Source organism: Schistocerca serialis, chromosome 3 (genome assembly GCF_023864345.2).
Source record: "Schistocerca serialis cubense isolate TAMUIC-IGC-003099 chromosome 3, iqSchSeri2.2, whole genome shotgun sequence".
Taxonomy (NCBI): domain Eukaryota; kingdom Metazoa; phylum Arthropoda; class Insecta; order Orthoptera; family Acrididae; genus Schistocerca; species Schistocerca serialis.
In genome coordinates this window covers 170,718,268-170,740,933 of record NC_064640.1, presented here as the reverse complement: position 1 = coordinate 170,740,933, position 22,666 = coordinate 170,718,268, and the positions used below count along the sequence as shown (strand labels likewise).

Below are 22,666 nucleotides of genomic sequence, written 5' to 3'. Positions count from 1 at the left end.
CAACAATCTTTCTTTCCATGAACAATACGAGACTGGAATAGAAGGGAGAACTTGTAGAGGTACTCAAAGTACCCTCTGCCACACACCGTCAGGGGGCTTGCGGAGTATGGATGTAGATGAGTAACCTTAATGGTTTTACAAAGACTAAGGTCAGCAAAGGTAGTGTTAGCCCCAATCTGGCTGCCTTACTGCCCCACATCAGCTACTTGCCTGTCCATGCCAACCACTGCCTGCAGCTGTCTGGGGGGCCACTCCAGCTTTAACAGCCTGGTTTAGCTAAATACATACTTGGTAATAATAGATGGCATCCACATTGTTTTTGTGGTAACATTTGGAGAATGAAACAGAGCCTACTACAACTTTACTACTAAAGAGAATGTAGAGAAAGTAATAGAGAAAACTTGGCGTCAGTTTGTGTGCCAATAAGAAAGGCTATGCATAAAAGCTACAGTAATTTCTACAGTCAGATGGTGAGAGATCTATCAGAAAATCCTAGTTCTGGCCACTCATAAAGTTGGCAAATTAACCCAAACCTTCCATTGAACCTCTTGTGGATTGGTCTGGTGTTGAAACTGAAGACTTCTGTTCTGGAATAAGCTAACCAGTCATTGGAAAAACAAGTAAGACTGCTCAAAGCAAAGAAGGCACTAGTCACTGACAAAATTTGTATCAGACTTTTCATTGAATATATTGCAAAATTGGCCCTTTTCCTGTATGTATTAAAACATCATTGTGCAGTAAATAGTTGTGGGTGAGTGGACTGACTAGGGCTTCTGTATCTTATCACAGCTGGACCCAGTACAATATGTTGTGACACTTGTGAAAAGAATCAGAGGAAATACTCATTTAAAGTTTTAATTCAATATTGAAGACAGGACAGTTTTCCAACTTGTGGTGGGAGACAATTTTGGTTCCTCTCCTCAGACTAGAGAAAGACTGAATGCCTTAGTAGTTAAAGAAGTATCACCATCATAGGCTCATGAGTTGTGTAAGACCCTGGAGCTAATGTTAGCGATTGTTTGTTGTGGACACTAGTGATCAGGCAGCTTCTTAGCTGTTCTTTGTTTGATTTCAGTAGGTATCAATCCACTGTCAACAATCTGATCCAATTGAAGGTGGCTATAAAATAAGCATGTATATGAATAATTGTTTGATAAGCCAGACATACAACACTACATGGAGTGACACTGTTCTGAGACAGCTCCACCAATGGAGCACCTGGCCATATCCATGTGGTCCTTCCCATCCCATTCTTCTTGCAGGTGTAACGTTGGTGAAGTTTAGTCTGACATGTGTGAACAGGAATATTTTAAGGGCAATCAACATGAGAGTCCAGTTCAGTGCTCATTATTTGTCTACAGCTCTACAGTTTTCTGTTTCTTCTCCAACCCTGCCTCAACAACTTGTCATTTGCAACTCACAGTTTGGAAGTTGGAGCAGTTGGCTGCTGAGACAGCTTTTTATTTTATACAGATAAGAGTATGGGGGTTGGGGTCTGAAAATACTCAATGCGAGATTATTAGCATCCTTGTGAAAACAGTGTGGATTAAATATTTGGAACACACACACACACAGAGTGGATAAATTAAGAATGAAGGGAATAAAGGTGATGTGACCATTTCTGATAAATGGTACGTTATGTTTCTTGACTGTCCCATTTACCACCAAAATATCTAGACATGAACATATGTGTTCCATATATCTATCAAATGAAGAGGTTTCCACTGACCTCTTGATGTGGCCCTCCACACCTCCCCATTAGATGATGACTATACCAAGGACTACCTTCCCATCTGACTCCACTGGCTAAACTGTGGTAGTGCCCAGAAGGAATCCACCAAGGTGTGTGCTGAGCTAGATAAATTGACTTGACTGTGTTTTAACATTATTAACCATGCTGTTTGGAGAAACTGTCACACCGTTTTCAGACCACCAAAAGAGTCTTGTGTTTGGGTGAAGTAAGGATTGCTGCCTGGCATTTACAAGCACAGATGCATGTTTGTATGGAGTTTTGAATGCCAACCAATGGCTGTTTGTATTACTGACTTTCAGGTAGCAATAGTAAAGTGTTGCAGAATAGTTTAAGAGAACATAGAGAGAGTATGGGTTGCTAAACACCATAAACCATTCTACTCCATTGTAGATCATGAGAAGCATTCCAGGAAGGGTTCCATTTACTGTTATAGTGAATAATGGCTGTCTAAAACTGAACAAAAGAGACATGCAGACTGTAGTGGAATATTTTACCATTTTTCAATCACATTATGTAAGATACAAAACTTTGTGCAAATATTGCTTCTCCTGCAACATGACATCAGACTTCTTACTGATTGGATGTAACATGCTATTGCCACTTACCAGCCAGCACAATAGTATTCTCTGAGGCCTTGGATAAAAGGATTCCGACAGGCAGTATCCCAGAGCAGACTCTTCAGTTAAATGACATTCTGTATAGTGGCTGTTGTTGCAGATTGTGAAGATTTAAGGAAGTCCTAGTTTTCACGATAAGGTTACATTATTGTTTAAAATGAATAGTGTTTTTTTTTTACTGCTGTCAGTTTTGTATGGCACAGATATTAGGCTTCATTGATTATCTCTTCAGTATGTTGAAATTTTCACAAGAATGAGTATAAATGCTGTTACTACATTATTTAATAAGCAGAATGAATTTCGGAAGGAAAAAAAGGGAAATTAAGGAACTGTGAATAGAAAAATAAATCCTTAAGCTGTAGCAAAAAGCATTGTGGAATGTTATTGGGAAAAGGAAAGATGGGGCAGGGGAGGGGGGGGGGGGGGGTTGCATTTGTTTGATAAAGAAAGAGAATTATGTGGGAGAATGGTTAAGGTGCTCATAATGAGTGAGCTCTTAACTTTTGTGCTCTTACAATAAAATGACATAGAGATCAATATGTTTCTCATTTTGGAATTGTAATCTCATTGGGAGCAAGCATGTTCTGAGTATATATTATCTGTTTTCATATTGAAAGATGGATATCAGTGCCTATACGTTATGTAGAATGTCTCTGTTCTGGTGTTTATGTATTGCCTGTAGGTTAGGAGATGAAATTTAAGATTTCTCTCTGCCATAAAATAATCAGTGTAACTAAAATCAGAAGAGACTGTATTTATGTATGCATGCTTAGAACTTTTAAAGTTTTTTTCAATTAATTTTGTAAGTTTGGATTTCATGCCTTATAGAGTTGTAATAAATGGGAAAATTACTTATGAATGTTATGTCAGGTCATATCCAAGCAAAAACTGCTACTGTATGCAAACAAGATAAAATGTAGAACAAACACATTGTGCCAGTGTTTCTTTTCCCTTACCTGTTATTAGAAAAATCTTGAGAAAAATTGCCCCTTTTGCAGAGTGCATTTCTTTATTGCATGTAAAAGGGTTTTTTGTATGTAACAGGCATTTGTGTAGGTGTTTTGTGTGACGTGTATTTAATTCTGATGAACTCATTGCCATTAACAGGGAGTAAAGAGGGGGAAAAATCTCTACAGGGAGTGAAAAGTAGCCACAATACACCGGTCTTGTGGAGCAACTGCTGGTTATAGGTATGGCAACAGAAATCCCTGATAATATAAGTTGCGATTTTGTAGACTGAATCTGATACCATTGTAATGGGAGATGAGTAAGGAAGTCCATTGTTTCTGTTAGGTCCTGACAATTTAGCAGAGAAATATCAGTGGTGAGAAGACATAATAATAAATCACCGAAACAGCCTTGCATTTACTTTTTTCATTTAATGCATGGAAGGGTTCATGACAGATGCAGAATATTAGGTGAGTCAACTTGGAATTATTTATAATTTGTTCAGTCTGTGCTTGCTTACTCTAAACAGAAACTGACTGAAAAATAGAGAAAATATTTATTATTGTTATTATATTCTGTTGTTGAGTGTGTGCACCATGCTGCATGCTACAGCTTTCAGAGTGATAACAGTGATTAGTATTAATCCTCCTGGAAGCTGTCCCTTTGGCTCTTATCAGCTTAGTGGTGTCAGAATTTATTTCTACTAAAATGAAATTATCACATGCTACATTATTTTTTGTGGGAGAAGCCATTTACTTAAATCACAGTTTTCAACAGAAGGTACAACAGTTTTCCATGTAGGACATTAGAGAAGAAAATGCTTCAAAAGTAATAAAATGCATTTTCCTAGCTTTCCTTCATACAGCTGTGGATCATCAGTAGTCTCTGTCCTTTCAGACATGCATGTAAGTTCTTGCTTGTCATCACCAGTCACCACATACGTAATATTTGTAATTTATTGGTTTCATTTATGTAAATGTGTTATTGTCTGCATCATCTCAGTTGTCACAATTTTTATAAACTGTACTTTCTGCAGTTAAGTTTATTTTGAAATTCTAGAAAAAACATGTTGTCATTAAGTACTTCATTATTATACTTACATTAAATAAAAATTAGAGATTTGTCCAAGAAATGTTTAAAAAGATATCTTGTGTGACATACATGTCATATTTAAGAAATGAAGTCATTTTTTGTTGTTCAATGTTATAGGCTCATGTTTGTGTGGAACAGACTGCAGCAGAGTTACTAGCCCATGGTATGCAGGTGCATGTTGTTGCTGACTGTACATCGTCACGGTCACAAGAAGATCGTTTCCTGGCTCTTCATGTAAGTAGCATCTATTAAAATGCCATTAAAATAGCATCATATTTGCACTTCAAGTAAATACTTTATAAATACTGAAGTGTCATTTAGGAAATCTCGCTCCTTCCCCCCCTCCCCCCTCTCCTCCCCCATGTGTGTGTGTGTGTGTGTGTGTGTGTGTGTGTGTGTGTGTGTGTGTGTTTTTGTTTGTTTGTTTGTTCTGAATTGTTTATAATCGACTACTTAGCTGTGACATAAGCAATTTAATAATCACCATTTTAATTTTTTTGAATGATAGAAAAACAGAAAAGTGGTTTTGTTTTGAGCTCATGTCAGTCTGAGTGTAAAAACAGCGTCTTGAATGATTTGACCCAGACACAAAAAGTCACTCATGTATTTTGAACTTGCCTGGTATTAGACTGCATTCTTTCCTGCCAAATGTGTTTTCTTAGATATATAGCTTAATGCAGATGAGAAACAACATAGTTTGATATGTGCATCATGTGTGGTACTTGAGCAACCTTTCTTTCTTTCTTTCTTTTTTTTTTTTTTTTTTTTTTTTTTTTTTTTTTTTTTTTTTTTTTTTTTTTAACCAAACTGTACAGTCACCAAAATTTGAAAGAGAATGGAGTGGGGCAAAATAGTTGTTTAATAATCCTAATCTTTTGAAAAGAATTGTGAAGAATGAAGCAGTTGCCAAAGATGGACTGTGTGGAAGCTTGTTTCACTACTGTGACCTTGAAACTTCCTGGCAGATTAAAACTGTGTGCCGGACCGAGAGTCGAACTCGGGACCTTTGCCTTTCGCGGGCAAGTGCTCTACCAACTGAGCTACCCAAGCACGACTCACGCCCCGTCCTCACAGCTTTACTTCTGCCAGTAGCTCGTCTGTGAGGACGGGGCGTGAATCGTGCTTGGGTAGCTCAGTTGGTAGAGCACTTGCCCGCGAAAGGCAAAGGTCCCGAGTTTGACTCTCGGCCCTGCACAAAGTTTTAATCTGCCAGGAAGTTTCATATCAGCGCACACTCTGCTGCACAGTGAAAATCTCGTTCTACTGTGAACTTACAAGCATACAACAATACTGAATCTGCACTCTCGTGGATCATTCTTACATGTCCGATCTGCCATTATACAGATTTTTTTTTCTTCCTGAGATTGAAAGAAATAATGTATGGGCATTGTTTTAAGTCTTAGCCTGTAACTGTATATACCTACTTCAAGAGTTGCTGAATGACTTAAGTTTGTTGAGGGATGAATCTTTGCATACCACTTATATAAACACTATGGCTAAGCCATTTCTCAGCAAGATCCTTTCTCTCATGTCTTCTAGTCCAGCAAGGTATGCAGGACATCTTCTATGAAATCTGGAAAGCAGAAGAGAGACAATGGCAGAAGTGAAGCTATGAGGTCAAGTCATGAGTCGTACCTGGATAGCTCAGTCAATAAGACAATGCCTATTAAAGGAAAAGCTCCACATTCCATTTCTTGTATGGCTCACAATCTGAAACAATTAAAAAATGTGTGAGAAAAAACACAAACAAAATTACATTGATATAATGGTGGAAGTGAAGTTGTGAGGGTGGGTTGTGAGTCGTGCTTGGGTAGCTCAGTCAATAGAGCACTTGCACGCAAAAGGCGAAGGTCCAGAGTTCGAGTTCCTGTCCAGCACACAGTTTTAATCTGCCAGGAAGTTTCAGTTACAGCATGTTGAGGTGATAGGTAGGACAAAATTTGTTGGAGTTGTTCAGAACCATAGAGATGAAGCAGATTTTTATTTGAATATTTTTATGGCCTTTTAGCAGTAGTCTCAGTTCGTGCAAGGTATTTCATGTTAAAAAGTACATAGTGCAGTAAATCCCACTTTTACGCTTTTCAAGAGACTTTAAAAATTTGTGAAAAATGCAGGAAAATGTAATATATGGGAAATAGCTTTTTAAGCAGAAGAAGTTACGTGTAGAATTCTCCCCCCCCCCCCTCCCTCCTGCATTTTCTTAGTTTTTGTATGATATATTTACATAATAGGCATAAAAATATTTGCCAGGGACTCATTTACTATCTAATAAAGGTCATCTGAATTTTGTACTATGTTTAGCCACTGATGTGACATTTACTAACACTTTTGTATAACAAATGCGATTAAAAATTATGTATTTTGGAGAAAGCAAACTCGGCACCCACCTTGCTGATTTATGTATTTGTGAAGTAAAGGTGCCGTATTTTTTGTAGACTGCAAATATAAATTTTTCAGTCTACAGAAAATGCAGTTCAGGTGTACACTGCATTAAAGAGCTCTCCTAAATGTTCATTTTTATTGTAACTTGCCCAGCAAAATTGACATCAGTGGATGAACACTGTATGCTGAACATATCAAGCAGTTTGCAGTTTTGTAAGGGAAAGTGCATGAAATATTGTAAAGTGCATTAAATATGGCACTACACCATGGATCAATCTGTCACCACAGTCTTTATTTTACATTCACTGGCTTTGCCAACTTGTAACAAAGTTGTAACCTTGAAATCAACCCAGACGTCTGGCTATGGTACAGATCAGTTTGTCACAACAGCCAAGATTCCAGGGGAGGGTACCATTTCACACTTCAGCCTTTTAAGCACACGCTTAATAAAACATTAATAAGCTGTTTTATTTGTTATACTGTTCTTTAATTTGAATGGTCTTACATAAATGTGATACAGTGAACAAATTGATCCAATATTATGTGTTGGGTTTTTTGTGAATTTATTTTCAGTATGATTTTCCAGTCCATAAACACAAGGGAAAGGTATGGCATCTACATCTTAAGCAGAAATATATATTTTTTATTGTCTTCATTGCTGCACTTACAACTGCAGTAGAGGGAACCCCACTGTCATCAACACTATCACTTCCTACACTGTCATCATTTTCTTGTATGTGAAGCCAATCACATCTTCCACAGATGCACTTTCATTTGTTACAACATTGTTATCAACATGTAGGAAATCTTGCACTGGATACTCCAGCTGCAGCTTTTCTCACAGTGAAGCGAGCAGAGTTTCAGTGTCATCATTATTACTCTTAGCTGGTGTGTCAGATCCATTTCCTTTGACTGCTGTGTCAGATCCATTTCCTTCATCTGCTTGAATGACTACTGCTTTTCACAAGCAGTTGGACATGGTTGACTCCTTCACCTCTGTCCATGCCTTGGAAATATAGTGCAAAAAGGAGGCTTCCAACAAAATTATTGCCTTCTTCATAATGGCTTTCCTGTGGTAAGCTTTAAAGACATGGATAATACCCAAATCCAAAGGCTGCAATTTGCTTGTGCAATTCAATTTAGGAAACTTTAACTGTGCATTAAATAAGATTTTATTTTTTGGATGTGCAGGTCAACAATCCACAAACAAGAGAATTCTCGCAACATGGCTATGCAGTTGCTTCTCGAATAATTCCAATGTCATCCGCACTTTATTGGCACAGTAGTTTATTGGCAATATTTTTGTATTTTCTTAACAGCATAGTTCTCTGATTTGCCAACCACGAACAGTTTAATTTTTTCTGAGCCGTCAGTGTTTGTACCTAACATTACTGTCAGGCAAACACTATTGTTTTTCCCTGCATGGCAGTTTTTGTTTTGTAATCTGCCTTCATGCGATTCACTAAAGGTTTTTATATTTACCCTGTTTCCTTTGTCATATACAGTTTTGTTCACAAGATTGTACTGCTTCTTGAACCTTTCAATCTACCCTTTAGATGTGGAGAAGTCCTCGATTCCAAGCACACTGACCACATTCAGTGCCCTTTTTGCACAACTTACCCTGTTCGTGGGGTGTTCCAGGCACTTGCTGTCTGAAACAAGTTCTTTGTAATTTCTTTCAGTTCTGCATAATTAGAATAACTGGCATATTTCATGTTTTTGGAATTTGGCCCACTGGTACTTGCACTTTCCAAAATAGTCTTTGTTTTTAATGACACTGTCCAGTGTAGACAAAGGTATTCTTAAACTCTGTGTTAGTGCAACACGTGTTCTCTGATTAACTTCAACTCTTTTGAGAATTTTTACTCTCTCTTCCATCAAATGGGTTTTCGTGTAAGCAACACTACACAGTACACACAATTAACCTTTGGCATGGCAATTAACAAACAATAATATAAGGATACTACTTGTTGTATAGCACACAGTATTGAAAGCTAAGGTTGGTAGTAACAAGAAACAAATGAATGTTCATCAGGAGTCACACCTTCCTCCGACTTCTATTGAAGCAATTCCTCCCATCAGTTACCACACCAAGTAGAGCTTGGCAGCAACAGGAGACTAAGCACAAATTGTTCTGACTTGAACTGATTCAGACCTGCTGAGTAGAGCATCTAGGTGTCAAAAATGTTGACTGCGTAACGTTTGTAAACACTACTTGAAGGTCAGTGCCATGCCAGCATCATTTTATGTCAATTACTTCAGTTTTTTTCTTCATGAACATTGTTTCATAAAGAATAACTCACCAGAAAATTGCAATTATGGCAAAAATGGCTGTGAATAAACATTGTGTACACAAGAAATTTGACAGGCGTGATAAACTATTTTGTAAACATGTGGAAAGACGTTAATTCCGAGAATGTAAAAGTGGGTTATCTTTGTGTAATATTGTGGTTTGTTTTCTGTCATGCATGTACTATTTTCTTCTTTATTCTCTCTCTCTTCAATTTAGTTATTTGCATGTTCCATCTATCATAATTGCAATCTATCACTATGATTTGAAATGAAATGAGCCAGGTTTACAATAATTCATAAAAATATTTTGCAATCAAGTAGGGAATCTTAATAAAATCTCCACTGCTATGTCAAAGTGTGTTTCTTGATTGAATTTTCAGTGGTAATAGGAAATCTACATTATTCTCATCTTTTAGTTTACACATTTTGAGCCACAAGAGATGATCGAGAAGGTAAACTTCTTTGCCAAGATCACCAATAGTAACCTTTATTCTTGATGAATGATTTTGTTAATCAGTATTACCATCTTCAGATCCGGAAGGCATTTATACAGTGCAACTATATACAAAACAACTGTAATGTATGATATTATGGTATCAGGTAAAAAAAGAAAAGAAAAAGAAGTACGGCATACCTTGACACACAGGTTATTGCACATTTCTTAAAATATCAGCAAAATTGCTCTTTCTCATGAATTAGCAATTATGTAAGACTACAAGACAGATGCATCAGCATATCAAAATTAAAACAACTGTATACACAGTTATTCTCCACATACACATCTGTCTCATATCACCCACTTTGGAGCACATCATTGCAGCCAGGGCACTGCTAAGCTGGTAGGCAGTGACCAGTAAAGGACAGACATTGACAATTGCACCCACAGGTGCTGGAATTTCGCCCATATGTCTTGCTGCTGTACTTCCAGCATCACATGTCGAGTTCGCGGACACCCATCACTTCCCAGTACTCCATGTGCCCTGCCTCCCATCTGTGTCAACTGTGGAGAGCACCATTCGCCTTGCTCGCCAGACTGCAGCATTCTCCAGAAAGAAAGGAAAATCATGGAGTACAAGATCCTGTACTGACTGACCTATACTGAGGCTAAGAGAAAATTTGAATGCCTGCATCCCGTGTATATGCCATCGTCTTACGCCGCCGCTTCAACAGTTCAGGCATCATCAGCTCCACCAACTCCAATCACCTTTCAGAGCCGGAAGACTACACCTGCCCCTTTGATGCTGGGGGGCATTTCCCTCCCTCTTACTCCTGCACCACCTACTTTGGGATCTACCCCCCCCCCCCCCCCCCCCCCCCAAAACCATCAGCGACGTCCATCCCCACTTCCCACTTCTAAGCCAGAGAAGCGTAAGTCTTCTTCAGCTTCTCTTGCTAGGAAGGGTTCCCTTGGGTCACTCCATTCCCATGTTTCTGCTAGTGGGAAAGATGACATCCACCCCTGGCTGAAGAGCCCAAAAGCCGCTGGTCGTAGGGCTTCATGCTCATCCTCAGTCCCAGAGAATGAGCCAGTGTAGTCCTCCCAGCCAGGGGGAAACCCAAGGAGCAGCGAGAGAAATAAAAAAATAAGACCTCTAAGACCAAGGAAATCGCAGTGCCACCCACACCATCGCTACCTACAAGCTCTGTGTCTGAGGATGGCTTGGAGATTTTGGCATCCCCTGAGGACCTAGATCTCATCAGACCCTCAGATACAATGGTTATAGACTGCTCAGGCAATAAGATGATGGCAGCAGGTGACTCTGAGGCATAAAATACCTCATTGAATGTTCCATGCCTTCCCAATCTCACGATGACGTCATCCTCTTGTGGAATTGCGACAGTTTTTTCCACCGCCTGTCTGAGCTACGGCAACTGTTAAGCTTTACACCTGCTATCTGCATTGCCCTCCAGGAAACCTGGTTCCTGGCAATGCGGATCCCTGCCCTTCGCGGCTATGAGGGATATTACAGGAGCCATAGCGACTATAATCGAGTGTCAGGTGGAGTTTGCGTTTATGTCCTCAACTCAGTCTGCAGTGAACCTGTGCCCCTTCAAAGCCCTCTTGAAGCTGTGGCTGTCAGAATAAGGACTACACAGGAAATAACTGTTTGCAATGTTTATCTTCCTCTAGATGGTGCATTACCCCTGAATATACTAGCTGCACTGATTGATCAACTCCCCAACTAAACCTTTCCTACTTTTGGGAGGTTTTAATGCTCGTAACCCCTTGTGGGGTGGCACTGTGCTTACTGGCCGAGGCAGAGATGTCAAAACTTTACTGTCTCAGCTCGGCCTCTGCTTCTTAAATACTGGGGCCGCCACACATTTCAGTGTGGCTCGTGGTAGTTACTCGGCCATTGATTTATCACTTTGCATCCCAGAACTTCTCCCATCTGTCCACTGGAGAGCACATGACGACTTGTGTGGTAGTGACCACTTCCCCATCTTCCTGTCACTGCTCCAGCGTCAGGCCTAAGGATGCCTGCCCAGATGGGCTTTAAACAAGGCAGACTGGGAAACTTTCACCTCTGCTGTCACTGTTGAATCTCATCCACATGGTAACATCGATGTGATGGTTGAGCAGATGACTGCAATAATTGTTTCTGTGGCAGAAAACCCAATCCCTCACTCTTTAGGGTGCCTGAGGCATATGCCAGTCCCTTGGTGGTTCCCGGAAATCGCTGAAGCAATTAAGGAACGTCAGTGAGCTCTACAACAGCATAAGTGGCACCCTTCCCTGGAGCACCTCATAGCGTTTACACGGCTCCATGCCCGTGTTCGCCAACTTACCAAATGACGGAAGCAGGAGTGTTTGGAGAGATATGTCTCGACCATTGGGTGCCATACGTCACCTTCCAAAGTCTGGGCAAAGATTAAACGTTTTTTTGGGTGCCAGACCCCAATAGGTGTTACCATAAATGGCTTGTTATATACCGACGCAAACACGATTGCCGAGCACTTTGCTCCAGCCTCTGCATAGGAGAATTACCCCCCAGCCTTTCGTACTCTCAAACGGCGGCTGGAAGGGAACTTCCTCTCATTCGCTACATGCCACAGTGAATCCTATAACACCCCATTTACAGAGTGGGAGCTCCTCAATGGCCTTGCACATTGCCCCGACACAACTCCGGTGCCTGATCGGATCCTCAGCCAGATGATTAAACATCTCTCATCTGACTACAAGCGACATCTCCTCATCATATTTAACCGGATCTGGTGCGATGGCGTCTTTCCTTCGCAATGGCAGGAGAGCACGATCATTCTGGTGCTCAAACCTGATAAAAACCCGCTTGATGTGGATAGCTATCGGCCCATCAGCCACACCAACGTTGTTTGTAAGCTGCTGGAATGTATGGTACGTCGGCGGTTGGGTTGGGTCCTGGGGTTACGTGGCCTACTGGCTCCATGTCAGGGCGGCTTCCGCCATGGTCGCTCTACCACTGATTACCTTGTGTTGCTAGAGTCTGCCATCCGAATAGCCTTTTCCAGGCGTAAACACCCGGTCGCTGTCTTCTTTGATTTATGAAAAGCGTATGACATGACCTGGCGACATCATATCCTTTCCACATTGTATGAGTGAGGTCTCCGGGCCCGCTCCCGATTTTTATCCAAAATTTCCTGTTGCTCCATACTTTCCACGTCCAAATTGGTGCCTCCCATAATTCCATCCATATCCAGGGGAATCAAGTCCCACAGGGCTCTGTATTGAGTGTCTCTCCATTTTTAGTGTCCATTAACACTCTAGCAGCAGCTGTTGGGCCCTCCGTCTCACCTTCTCTGTATGCAGACGACTTCTGCATTTCGTACTGCTGCTCCAGTACTGGTGTTGCTGAGCATCACCTACAGGGAGCCATCCACAAGACACAGTCATGGGCTCTAGCCCATGGCTTCCAGTTTTGAGCCGCAAAGTCGTGTGTCATGCACTTCTGTCAGCATTGTTATGTTCATCTGGACACAGAACTTTACGTTCATGACGATCCACTCACTGTAGTGGAGACATATTGATTCTTAGGACTGGTTTTCGATGCCTGATTGACTTGGCTTCCTCATCTTCGTCAGCTTAAGCAGGAGTGCTGGCAGCACTTCAATGCCCTCCGTTGCCTGAGCAACACCAATTGGGGTGCAGATCACTCTACGCTCCTGCGGCTCTACAGAGCCCTTGTCCAATCTCGAAATGACTGGGAGTCTGGTTTATGGTTTGGCAGCACAGTCAGTTTTGCATTACTCGACCTTGTGCACCACTGCAGGGTTTGACTAGCGACAGGAGCTTTTAGGATGAATCTGGTGACCAGCATACTGTTGGAGGCTGGTGTCCCTCCATTGCAAATCAGATGTGCACAACTGCTCGCCAGTTACATAGCACACATTCGTAGTTTTCCTGAGCATCCGAATTACTGTCTCCTTTTCCCACTCACAGCAGTCCATCTCCTGCATCGGTGGCCTAGGTCAGGGCTAACAATTGCAGTTCGCATGTGGTCTCTTCTCTCTGAATTGGAGTCCTCTTTACCACATCTGTTTGCGGTCCATTCACGTACACCTCCATGGTGAATGCCCCGGCCGCAGCTTCGTCTGGAACTTTCACGTGGCCCTAAGGACTCTGTTAACCCTGCAGCTCTCCGCTGTCACTTCCTCTCGATTCTTGACGTCCATGGCTCAGAAGTCATTTACACCAACGTCTCGATGGCTGATGGTTGCGTTGGCTTTGCCTACGTTCACGGCAGCCGCATTGAATAGCATTCCTTACCCAATGGCTGCAGCGTATTCACTCCACAGCTGGTGGCCATTTCTCGTGCACTTCAGTATCTCTGTTCATGCCCTGGGGAGTCTTTTCTTTTATGTACTGACTCCTTGAGCAGTCTGAAAACTATCGACCAGTGCTACCATCGTCATCCTTTGGTAGCCATCCACGAGTCCATCTATGCCCTGGAACGGCCCAGTCGTTCAGTGGTGTTCATCTGGACCTGTGGACACGTCGGAATCCCAGGAAATGAACTTGCTGACAGGATGGCCAAACAGGCTACATGGAAACCGCTTCTGGAGATGGGCATCCCCATAACTGATTTGTGTTTGTTATTACACCGCAAGGTTTTTCAGTTTTGGTAGACGGAATGGCAAAATCTCAGTACACACAACAAACTGTGAGCAGTTACGGAGACCACAAATGTGTGGAAGTCCTCAATGAGAGCCTCTCGCAGGGACTCCGTGGTTCTCTACTGGCTCCGCATTGGCCATGCCTGGGTGACCCGTGGCTATCTCCTGTGCTGTGAAGACCTACCTCAGTGTCAGTGTGGCACCTGGTTGATAGTGGCCCATATTCTGGTGCCCTGTCCCACTTTGACTGCCCAGGGTCGAAATCTTGGGTTACCGGACTCGTTGCCGCTCATTTTATCTGACAATGCCTCATTGGCTGATTTAGTTTTACGTTTTATTCATGAGAATGGATTTTATTGTTTGATTCAAGTTTTAGCGCATGTCCGTTGTCCCTTTGTGTCCTCCACCCTAGTGCTTTTAGGGTGGAAGTTTTAATGTGTTGCAGAGTGGTTGGCTTTTCCTTTTTAATTTCATGGTCGGCCAACCACTGTAATCTGCTTTCTTGTTTTACTCTCTTCTAACTGTTTCTTGCATCTTTCTGTTGTTTGCCTTTCCTCTTTTGTTCATTTTAGTGTTCGTTGCCTTTCCTTCGTTCTTGTGGTCTTTCCTTTCTTTCTGTTTGGTGTTATATGTTTCGTCTGTTTTATTCTCACACTTGTGGCATTGTTTTATTAGGAACAAGGGACCGATGACCTCGTAGTTAGGTCCCTCTCCCCCCCTCTTTTAAACAAACCTGCCTACCTACTTACCAGTAGCCTTTACTGGTCACTGCCTGCCAGTCTTGCAGCGTCCTGGTGGCAGTGATGTGCTCCCTTGTGATTGATATAAGACAGATGTGTGTGGTGAATAACTGTGTATATAGTTGTTTTAATTGTGACGTGCTGATGCATCAAGCTTCTTGTCTGTTACACGCCTGCCAATTCGTGAGAAATAGCACTTTCACCATTCTTTTAAGAAATATGAAATATTTGTTGTAATTTTTTTTTCTTTTACACTGTACCTGATCATGCATATTACAATTGTTTTCTATATAGTCATATAAATGCTTTGCAGATCTGAAGGTGGTAACACTGATTACTGAAACCAGTTATTGAGAGTAAAAGTTATTATTAGTGATCTCGGCAAAGGAGTTTATCTTCTCTAATGTATTCTCACCTCTTTTATTGTCAAAGTTATGGTGTACTGTATCACTGTTTGCACTTCAGCTTGTGTTTATCATATTGAAACATTTTGCTTTGAGTAAATTGCGTTTTATATTTGAATGTTTGAAATTTTGTGAATGAATGTGATTTTAATTCATAAATGACTGTAAGGTTCAAATTAATGATCTTGTATTTTTCATTAAATACAACTGAATTTATTTTGGTTTCCTTTAGAGAATGAGTCAGATGGGTTGTTACATCACCACCAGTGAAACAGTTATATTCAAATTGCTTGGTGATAAGAACCACCCTAAGTTTGCTGAAATAAGGCCATTGATCAAAACTCCATCACCACCAACAGGATTGGTTAATTACTCTAAAATGTAAGCATTAAGATCATCTATATTTGTCTTAATAGTGTTGAGAGAAACAGCTTTTGTTTCATTGAAATACACATGGTTTGTTGGATATTATTTGTTGTTAATTAAATATTTAGACTTCTTAAAATAGTTTAACTGTGTGAAAATTCTTCCTGATTGTTCATTCAATTTTTTAGGTGTAACTAATATATCCACTGAAGGGGCACTACTGCTTTTTATTAAATTCTTGTAATGTGTGGATTCCAGAAATATTTGGGTAGAGGGAAATCAGTAAAAATTTATGGAACAAGTTGATGTTCTTGTACTTGGTGAGAATACATTGATGCATGCAATTTGATTATCTGTTGTTATTTAACAAGATTGTGCTGTGATAATTGTAACATAATTGGTATCTTCAGTAAAAAACACCTAATTCAACTCATTTACAGGGAGGGTAAGGACATGATCACATAGAAGAAAAGAAAAAGCAGAAAAGGAAATGTCATTGAATTTAACTGCATTCATTATCAGTCATTCTGACTGAAATGTTAACCAGTGCTAATAAGTTATCCTTATTGCACCTACTCAATGTTTTTCCATGTCAAGTATTTCATTTCATTTTTAACTACCACATTATAGACTTAAGTTTTGTATGAAAATATGATTTCGTAAACTCATATCAGATTCTCAATCATTTTCCTTTTTATTGTAGACAGATACAGAACATAGTTTCTGGCCACTATTTAGTAATTGTGTTATCAGATGTTGTGTAGTTTTTATGATTTTGCCACAAATATATGCAATTAAACCTGCATTAGCTATCATTATATAACTGAAGTTACAAGTGAATTCAACATAATACAAATTTTGATTATGTTGTCTTCAATATTGTCCTTTCTTTAAAAAAATAATTTGTATTAGTGACTTTTGTAAGCAGTTTGGGGAAGCTCACAGTACAGATTAATTTCCAGTGAGAAATATGCCCAATTTTCTCCATGCAGCTTGTTTTAAAAATAAACAGTGATGGTGATGGATTTAACATTGATTGTTCATGTATCTTGAAAGATACTGATTTATAATTGCAGCAGCCATAAAATGGTTTGTGTTATTTGATCAGTTAATAAGTGCAAGTAAATATTGTGTAATAAGAAATTATATCATGGAATTAAGATATTACAACAGTGGTGGTATATTTTATTTTGTTCAAGTTAGTATCAGGACAAGAAAGATTAAGACAGTGGAGAACGAGTAATATTATTCAATGTCTCAATGTAATTTGATGTTATTTCATAGATGTGTGGCGTATTCTCAGTGGTGCTTAAATTAAGTGTTCTACATGGTTACAAGAATAACTTTGGCTCATTGTTATATTACACACCTACATGTGAGAAAATAATGTAAAAATTGCATTGAAATATTAAGCTAATTTTTTTTTTAATAATTTGGTACAGAAATGTAAAATACTTAATGAGAAATAAATTTAACTTCATTTAATGGGCATTACAAAGCGTACAACGAAAAATTCCTTTTGTAGATTTCAGATATGAGACAGAGCTAAGAATAGAAATATGATTTACCAGAAGAGCATGTCATTTCAATGCTGGTTGGGTTGTTCCACATTAAAATCAGACATTACAAGGATCACAAATGAATTGGAGCATCAACATACACATTAAGAATAGAAGTTATAAAAGTAGTAATGATGAAAACATCTAGCAAACATCCACATTTGCTGAGGTGGATAAGTAGCTCACAGAATGGCAAACTGATACCGAAGGCTTTTTTTGTTTAGATTGATATTTGTACCTCCCAAAGACAACACAAAAAATGCAAAAGGAATAATAGTTTTGTGTGTGTGTGTGTGTGTGTGTGTGTGTGTGTGTGTGTGTGTGTCTTTAAGTATGTAGAGTACCTTTTCCAATCTTTCATTTTTTGCTGGTTACCTGTTTATATGAGCAGCTTTGCTCTCAAATGATTTAAGAGTTTTGAATGTTCATTGTAAGGCTTGTTTGTATTATTTAAGTAATTAAAAAAAAAGTCTTCAGAAATTATTTTCTGGGATCTCCTGCCCTCTGCCATTTGTAACTAGTTACTGCTGGAATAGTCCACACCACGGAATGAAATGATTCATATTCATGAAAAATAAACAAATACAGCACACATAAATCTGCATATTTGTTTTAATGGAGTAATGTGTAAGTAACTATTGATGTATTATAGGTGATATGCTTCTGCACTTTGTAAGCCTGATGTCTGGCTCATCCAGCAAGCTACTGAGGAGGGCATTATATGTTAGCATGAAATGCGAGACATGGCCTGACTTGACATTTTCCATGTGTACAAAGCATTCAGAGAAATGTAAATCATGCCAAATGGTAGAAAAAGGATAGAGCACTCTGAGTACTGTACTTGCAATGGGAGTAATGGGGTTTAAATACCCATACATGTTGAATCAGAGCATGTGTGCAGTTTCTAATGATCACATCCTCAGTGAGACACAAACCATTAATTTCACTCATCATTTAGATCCCACAAAATTGTCGAATATCCCAGTCAGTATAGACTGCACAAATGTTTTGTAAACAATCTATTTTGTGCACAAATGGCAGTTGTACTGTATCCTCTGACATCGTGAGAGCCTGCCAGATAAGTGTACAATATGACTTTTTCAGTGTTGATTAATGAATAATTTAGTCAAAGACTACTACATTTTTACATTTTGTATGGTGAAGAATTTAATGTTGCTCTCCGGTAGGTGCTAGTTGTCAGTGTCTGGACATGAACTGCCTCATAAACCTGTAATTTATTACACTAAGCTGTTGCACAGTGAGACACTTGAATGAATGGTGCCTAGAAAGAGAGTCCTGGTAGTATGCAATATTTCAGGAGCTTTGCCAACTGACATACAAACATCCAAGAAGTCACTGGGCAAAAACTGAATCAGTCTGCATGAACACCTTAGCCGTAATTGATAAGAGTGCAACAGTTCTGCAGTTGGGTATTATTCCTTTGTGTCATTACAAGAACATACTGCCATGAGCAGATGCTGGCTGCCAAGGGATATGATGAAGTACTTGCTGGAACTGGACAAGTCTCTTTGGAATCTTCATGGCAGTCTGGATCTCCTTATGAGGCTGCAGTGAATCTGTATGCTGCCACATCATGACCCCTCTCTCACTTCCTTATAGGGAAGCTGGAAAAATGCTGTCAGCCCATAGGATCAGAAAATACTGGCTATGGCACAGATTGGAGGGTGAGGAAGTTATTTGTGAACTGACCACAGTTGCTTGGACCTGCCCCATAGATGGCTGCATATAGAGGCTGCTTCATTTCCAAGTCTGTCAATGGTTGGTGCTGTGATGATGGTGGAACTCAAGTTATGTCATCAACTGGCTACAACAGGGCAGTTGGGTAGGTGGCAGATGTGTCTTAATGTTATCTGGCCCAAAAGGTCTTTTTAGGGTGAAACTGATATGGCAGATGACTCCTATGCTACAATTGTGATGTGATGTGAGAAATGGCGATATTCTGAGGTTCAAGTTCCAGGGGTGACCTGAAAGGTTGGCTTTTGATGTCAAATGGTGCTTGTAACCTTCCACCTATTCACCAGTTTTGTAGCACTTTTACAAGTTGTGTGAAGGTAAAAATTCAACATCTCTATATAATAGGGCTTTCTGCAATGGTGGCTGGTAAAGCTGACACCCTGACTTACACCCACCTGTTTTGTTGGACAGGTCTCTGGACTCAGTGACACTGTAACCTGCAAAACCCATCTGTCTACCTTTTACTGCATGCATTCTTCCGTCATTGAAATCCTTTTGGTGACACATTTGTATCATGGAAACCCACATTACATCTGCAGGAATACCCACAATCCACCACGTAAAAACTAATCCTGACCTTAACATCCTACATACCAACAAAGGCTCTACTGCTGTGGCTATGAACTACTGGAATTGCTTTACTTGGCTGAGGGCTTTCACCAGCTGTCAGACACCAGTTCCTCCTGAAATCCTTAGATCCATTCCAGAAACCTCCCCCCCCCCCCCCCCCCCTCTCTCTCTCTCTCTCTCTCTCTCTCTCTCCCAACACCTTCTGCCTATTACCTGTAACCAACCCTATATGAAAGCCACCAATAATTTCCTCCTCAGACTGTCCACAGTGTTGACTTGTATTTCAACAATTTTTCTGGTACCGTAATTAGATAAATATGATTTTTTACTTCCTGTATAATGTTTTATCCAATCCTAAATGGTTACTGGCATTGATCATGTTTACTTCTTTGGGTAGAGTGTTAATTATGTGTAGGCTCACAAACTTTATTGATGTATAAGAAAATATACATGGATGGCTGATGTAACTGTAATAAGATTGATGTGTGGCTGATATGGCTTTGGACTTTGTACCTCTGTATCCACAAATACACTATTGCATACCTGTGTTTCCTGTTTTAATGTAATTAGGTTGTGATATGGCAGTGTACTTTTAGCATTTTCTATGTCTTTATTATTTTCAACCTGCCTTTTTATTGTATCTAATTGGCATCTGGTGTTTTTATACTCAGCCTGTAACATCTACAAATTAGCTTTTTAATAAATGTATTGGCAGGACTACACAAGGAGAGATGTCAGAGTTTTTGCGCTCTTGTAAAGATAAGTTATCTGGATTGTAATAACAGTCAGTTCAGTACAAATTACTCATTAAATACATGTATTAGTGCATTTTTAAGCATACTATTAAAGATATCACTTTCCTTTATGTATTAGTCCAGAAAACACGAAAAGATCCTAAGGTCAGGTTGTAGTCATATATTTGTTTAAGTTTTGGCGCACTCAACTTAGAGAATCCCATTTAATTGTTCTGTTTGTCTTTCCAACAATTAATTTGTGTGTGTCCATTCATTATTAAGTTCATATTTCCAGAAAGTAGCATAAATCTTAAGTTATAATTTTATTAGATAGATAAAAAATCTACTCACCAAGTGGTGGCAGAACACACATTATGCAATCTTTCAGAGCCATTGGCTCCTTCTTCCAGCAGAAGGGTTGAAGGGGAAGGAAGAGGGCTGAAGGAAAAGGACTGGAGAGGTCTAGAGAAAGGGGTAGATTTTGGAAATTTCACCCAGAACCACAGGTCCGGGGGGGGGGGGGGGGGGGGGGGGGCTTACCAGACAGTAAGCTGAAGCTGAAGGCTTGCATAATTATAACCTCCTTTTATGTGTGTGTTCCACCACCGCTTGGTGAATAGATTTTTTATCTTCCAAATTATATTATACTGTCAATAAGTGATTGTAAATCTTAAGTTGTTTGATTTAGAATCTCACGCGCTAGTTGTTTATGTGCAGTTTGCATACTGTAAAGTTACATTCTGTTGTGATTATAATAATTCACAGATACTCAGTTGAGTGACTGCTAAGTTGTTGTTGTAAGAGGAAATAAATAACTTTTTACATTATATCATACACCTGAAGTGCTTAGGACTGAATTCTGCTGCTCATAAATAACGGAGATGCATGTAGTGTAAAGTGTGTTAAGTGATTTAGTTCTATTTTTAAGCATGTAATCTGCGTTACAATCCATGATAAGTGTGCATGTTGCTGTAGGACAGTCAAAGAGGGAGTGTTATGGGTAGACTGTGGGTTGGAATTTCACTGGAGTGATTGTAGTGGGGAACTGAATGGGAAACTCAATGAGGTTCTTCCAAGGATCTGTAGGTTTTGCAAAAAAGACTAGAGAATCACTGAGGAGGAGGCTGAGATTTGTGCCCTTAAGGAGGAATTAGATCATACGAAATTTGAACTAGATAGGTTGAAGGAGGAAAAAGATCCTGGGAACTGGGTAAGGGTAACAAGCAAACAGGCGAAAGGGGAGCAGCCTTTCATCCATACTTGAGCTAACGGCATTGAATAAATTTGACTTATGACCTGAAGTAGGAGATCACAATAGGGCACAACAGATTTCTAGCAAAGAAACTCAATGTAAGCTGGTACCAAAAGAGAGTAGGAAGAAGAGGGTCTTGCTGCTAGGTAGTAGCCATGGGAGTGATGTAGGCCAGATGGTACGGGACAAATTAGGAAAAGGGTACCAGGTCACAAGCATTGTGAAGCCAAGTGCTTGCCATAGTCAGGTTGTAACGCTGGAAATGCATCTCCTCCTATTTCCATCTATTGTACTATAATTGTTTTTCTTTGTTTCAAGATATGACATTTCTGTGTCTTTATATATTGTGATTTTGTGTATATATATATGCAATCTTTCAGAGCCATTGGCTCCTTCTTCCAGCAGAAGGGTTGAAGGGGAAGGAAGAGGGCTGAAGGAAAAGGAGTGGAGAGGTCTAGAGAAAGGGGTAGATTTTGGAAATTTCACCCAGAACCACAGGTCGGGGGGGGGGGGGGGGGACGGGGGGACTTACCAGACAGTAAAAAAAAAAAAAAAAATTACATATATATATATATATATATATATATATATATATATATATATATATATATATATATATATATATATAAAAATTGGTTGTTTTGTAAATATTATTTGTAGAAGATCAGGCTGCCATATATATATATATATATATATATATATATATATATATATATATATATATATATATAAAAAAATTGGTTGTTTTGTAAATATTATTTGTAGAAGATCTGGCTGCCAAGCAAGAAGCTCAGTTTGAAAAAACTGAACAGAAGCTAGACAATCAGAACAAAGCTATTAACATTGTTAACAACAATGTTGGCGTTGTTAACACAAAAGTTGATAAAATCAAAGAAGATATTGTTGTAATTAATACCGAAATCGGTAATCTTAAACAGGAAATGATAGGCGTTCAGGGGGAAATTGCAAGCATAAATATTCGTTTTTATTCCGAAATTAGCAGAATCGAGAAAAGTTTAGGAGAAGCAGGTGCTCCGATCATCGAGAATAAGGTGACGGAACAAATTCAATTAGTGAAAAACGAGGATCAAAAGAAGGTGGAAACTTTAAA

General features: G+C 39.5%; 1 protein-coding gene across 3 annotated transcripts in view; it reads left to right on the top strand.

Moving 5' to 3' along the window:
* Positions 1-16,508, top strand: part of LOC126469887 (isochorismatase domain-containing protein 1-like) — a 32,172-nt gene extending 15,664 nt beyond the window's left edge. Inside the window, exons 3-6 of one of the 3 annotated variants that reach the window (XR_007586091.1) lie at positions 4,528-4,644; positions 15,552-15,700; positions 15,874-16,005; positions 16,126-16,508. Coding sequence is in view for 2 of the 3 variants with exons in the window: in XM_050097222.1 (XP_049953179.1) it covers positions 4,528-4,644; positions 15,552-15,700; positions 16,126-16,150 (291 nt within the window). In the remaining variant the exon portion in view is untranslated. Of the gene's footprint in view, positions 1-4,527; positions 4,645-15,551; positions 15,701-15,873 lie in introns of all 3 variants that reach the window. The other 2 variants (XM_050097222.1, XM_050097223.1) reach the window with 2 other exon arrangements.
* Positions 16,509-22,666: the final 6,158 nt, after the last annotated feature.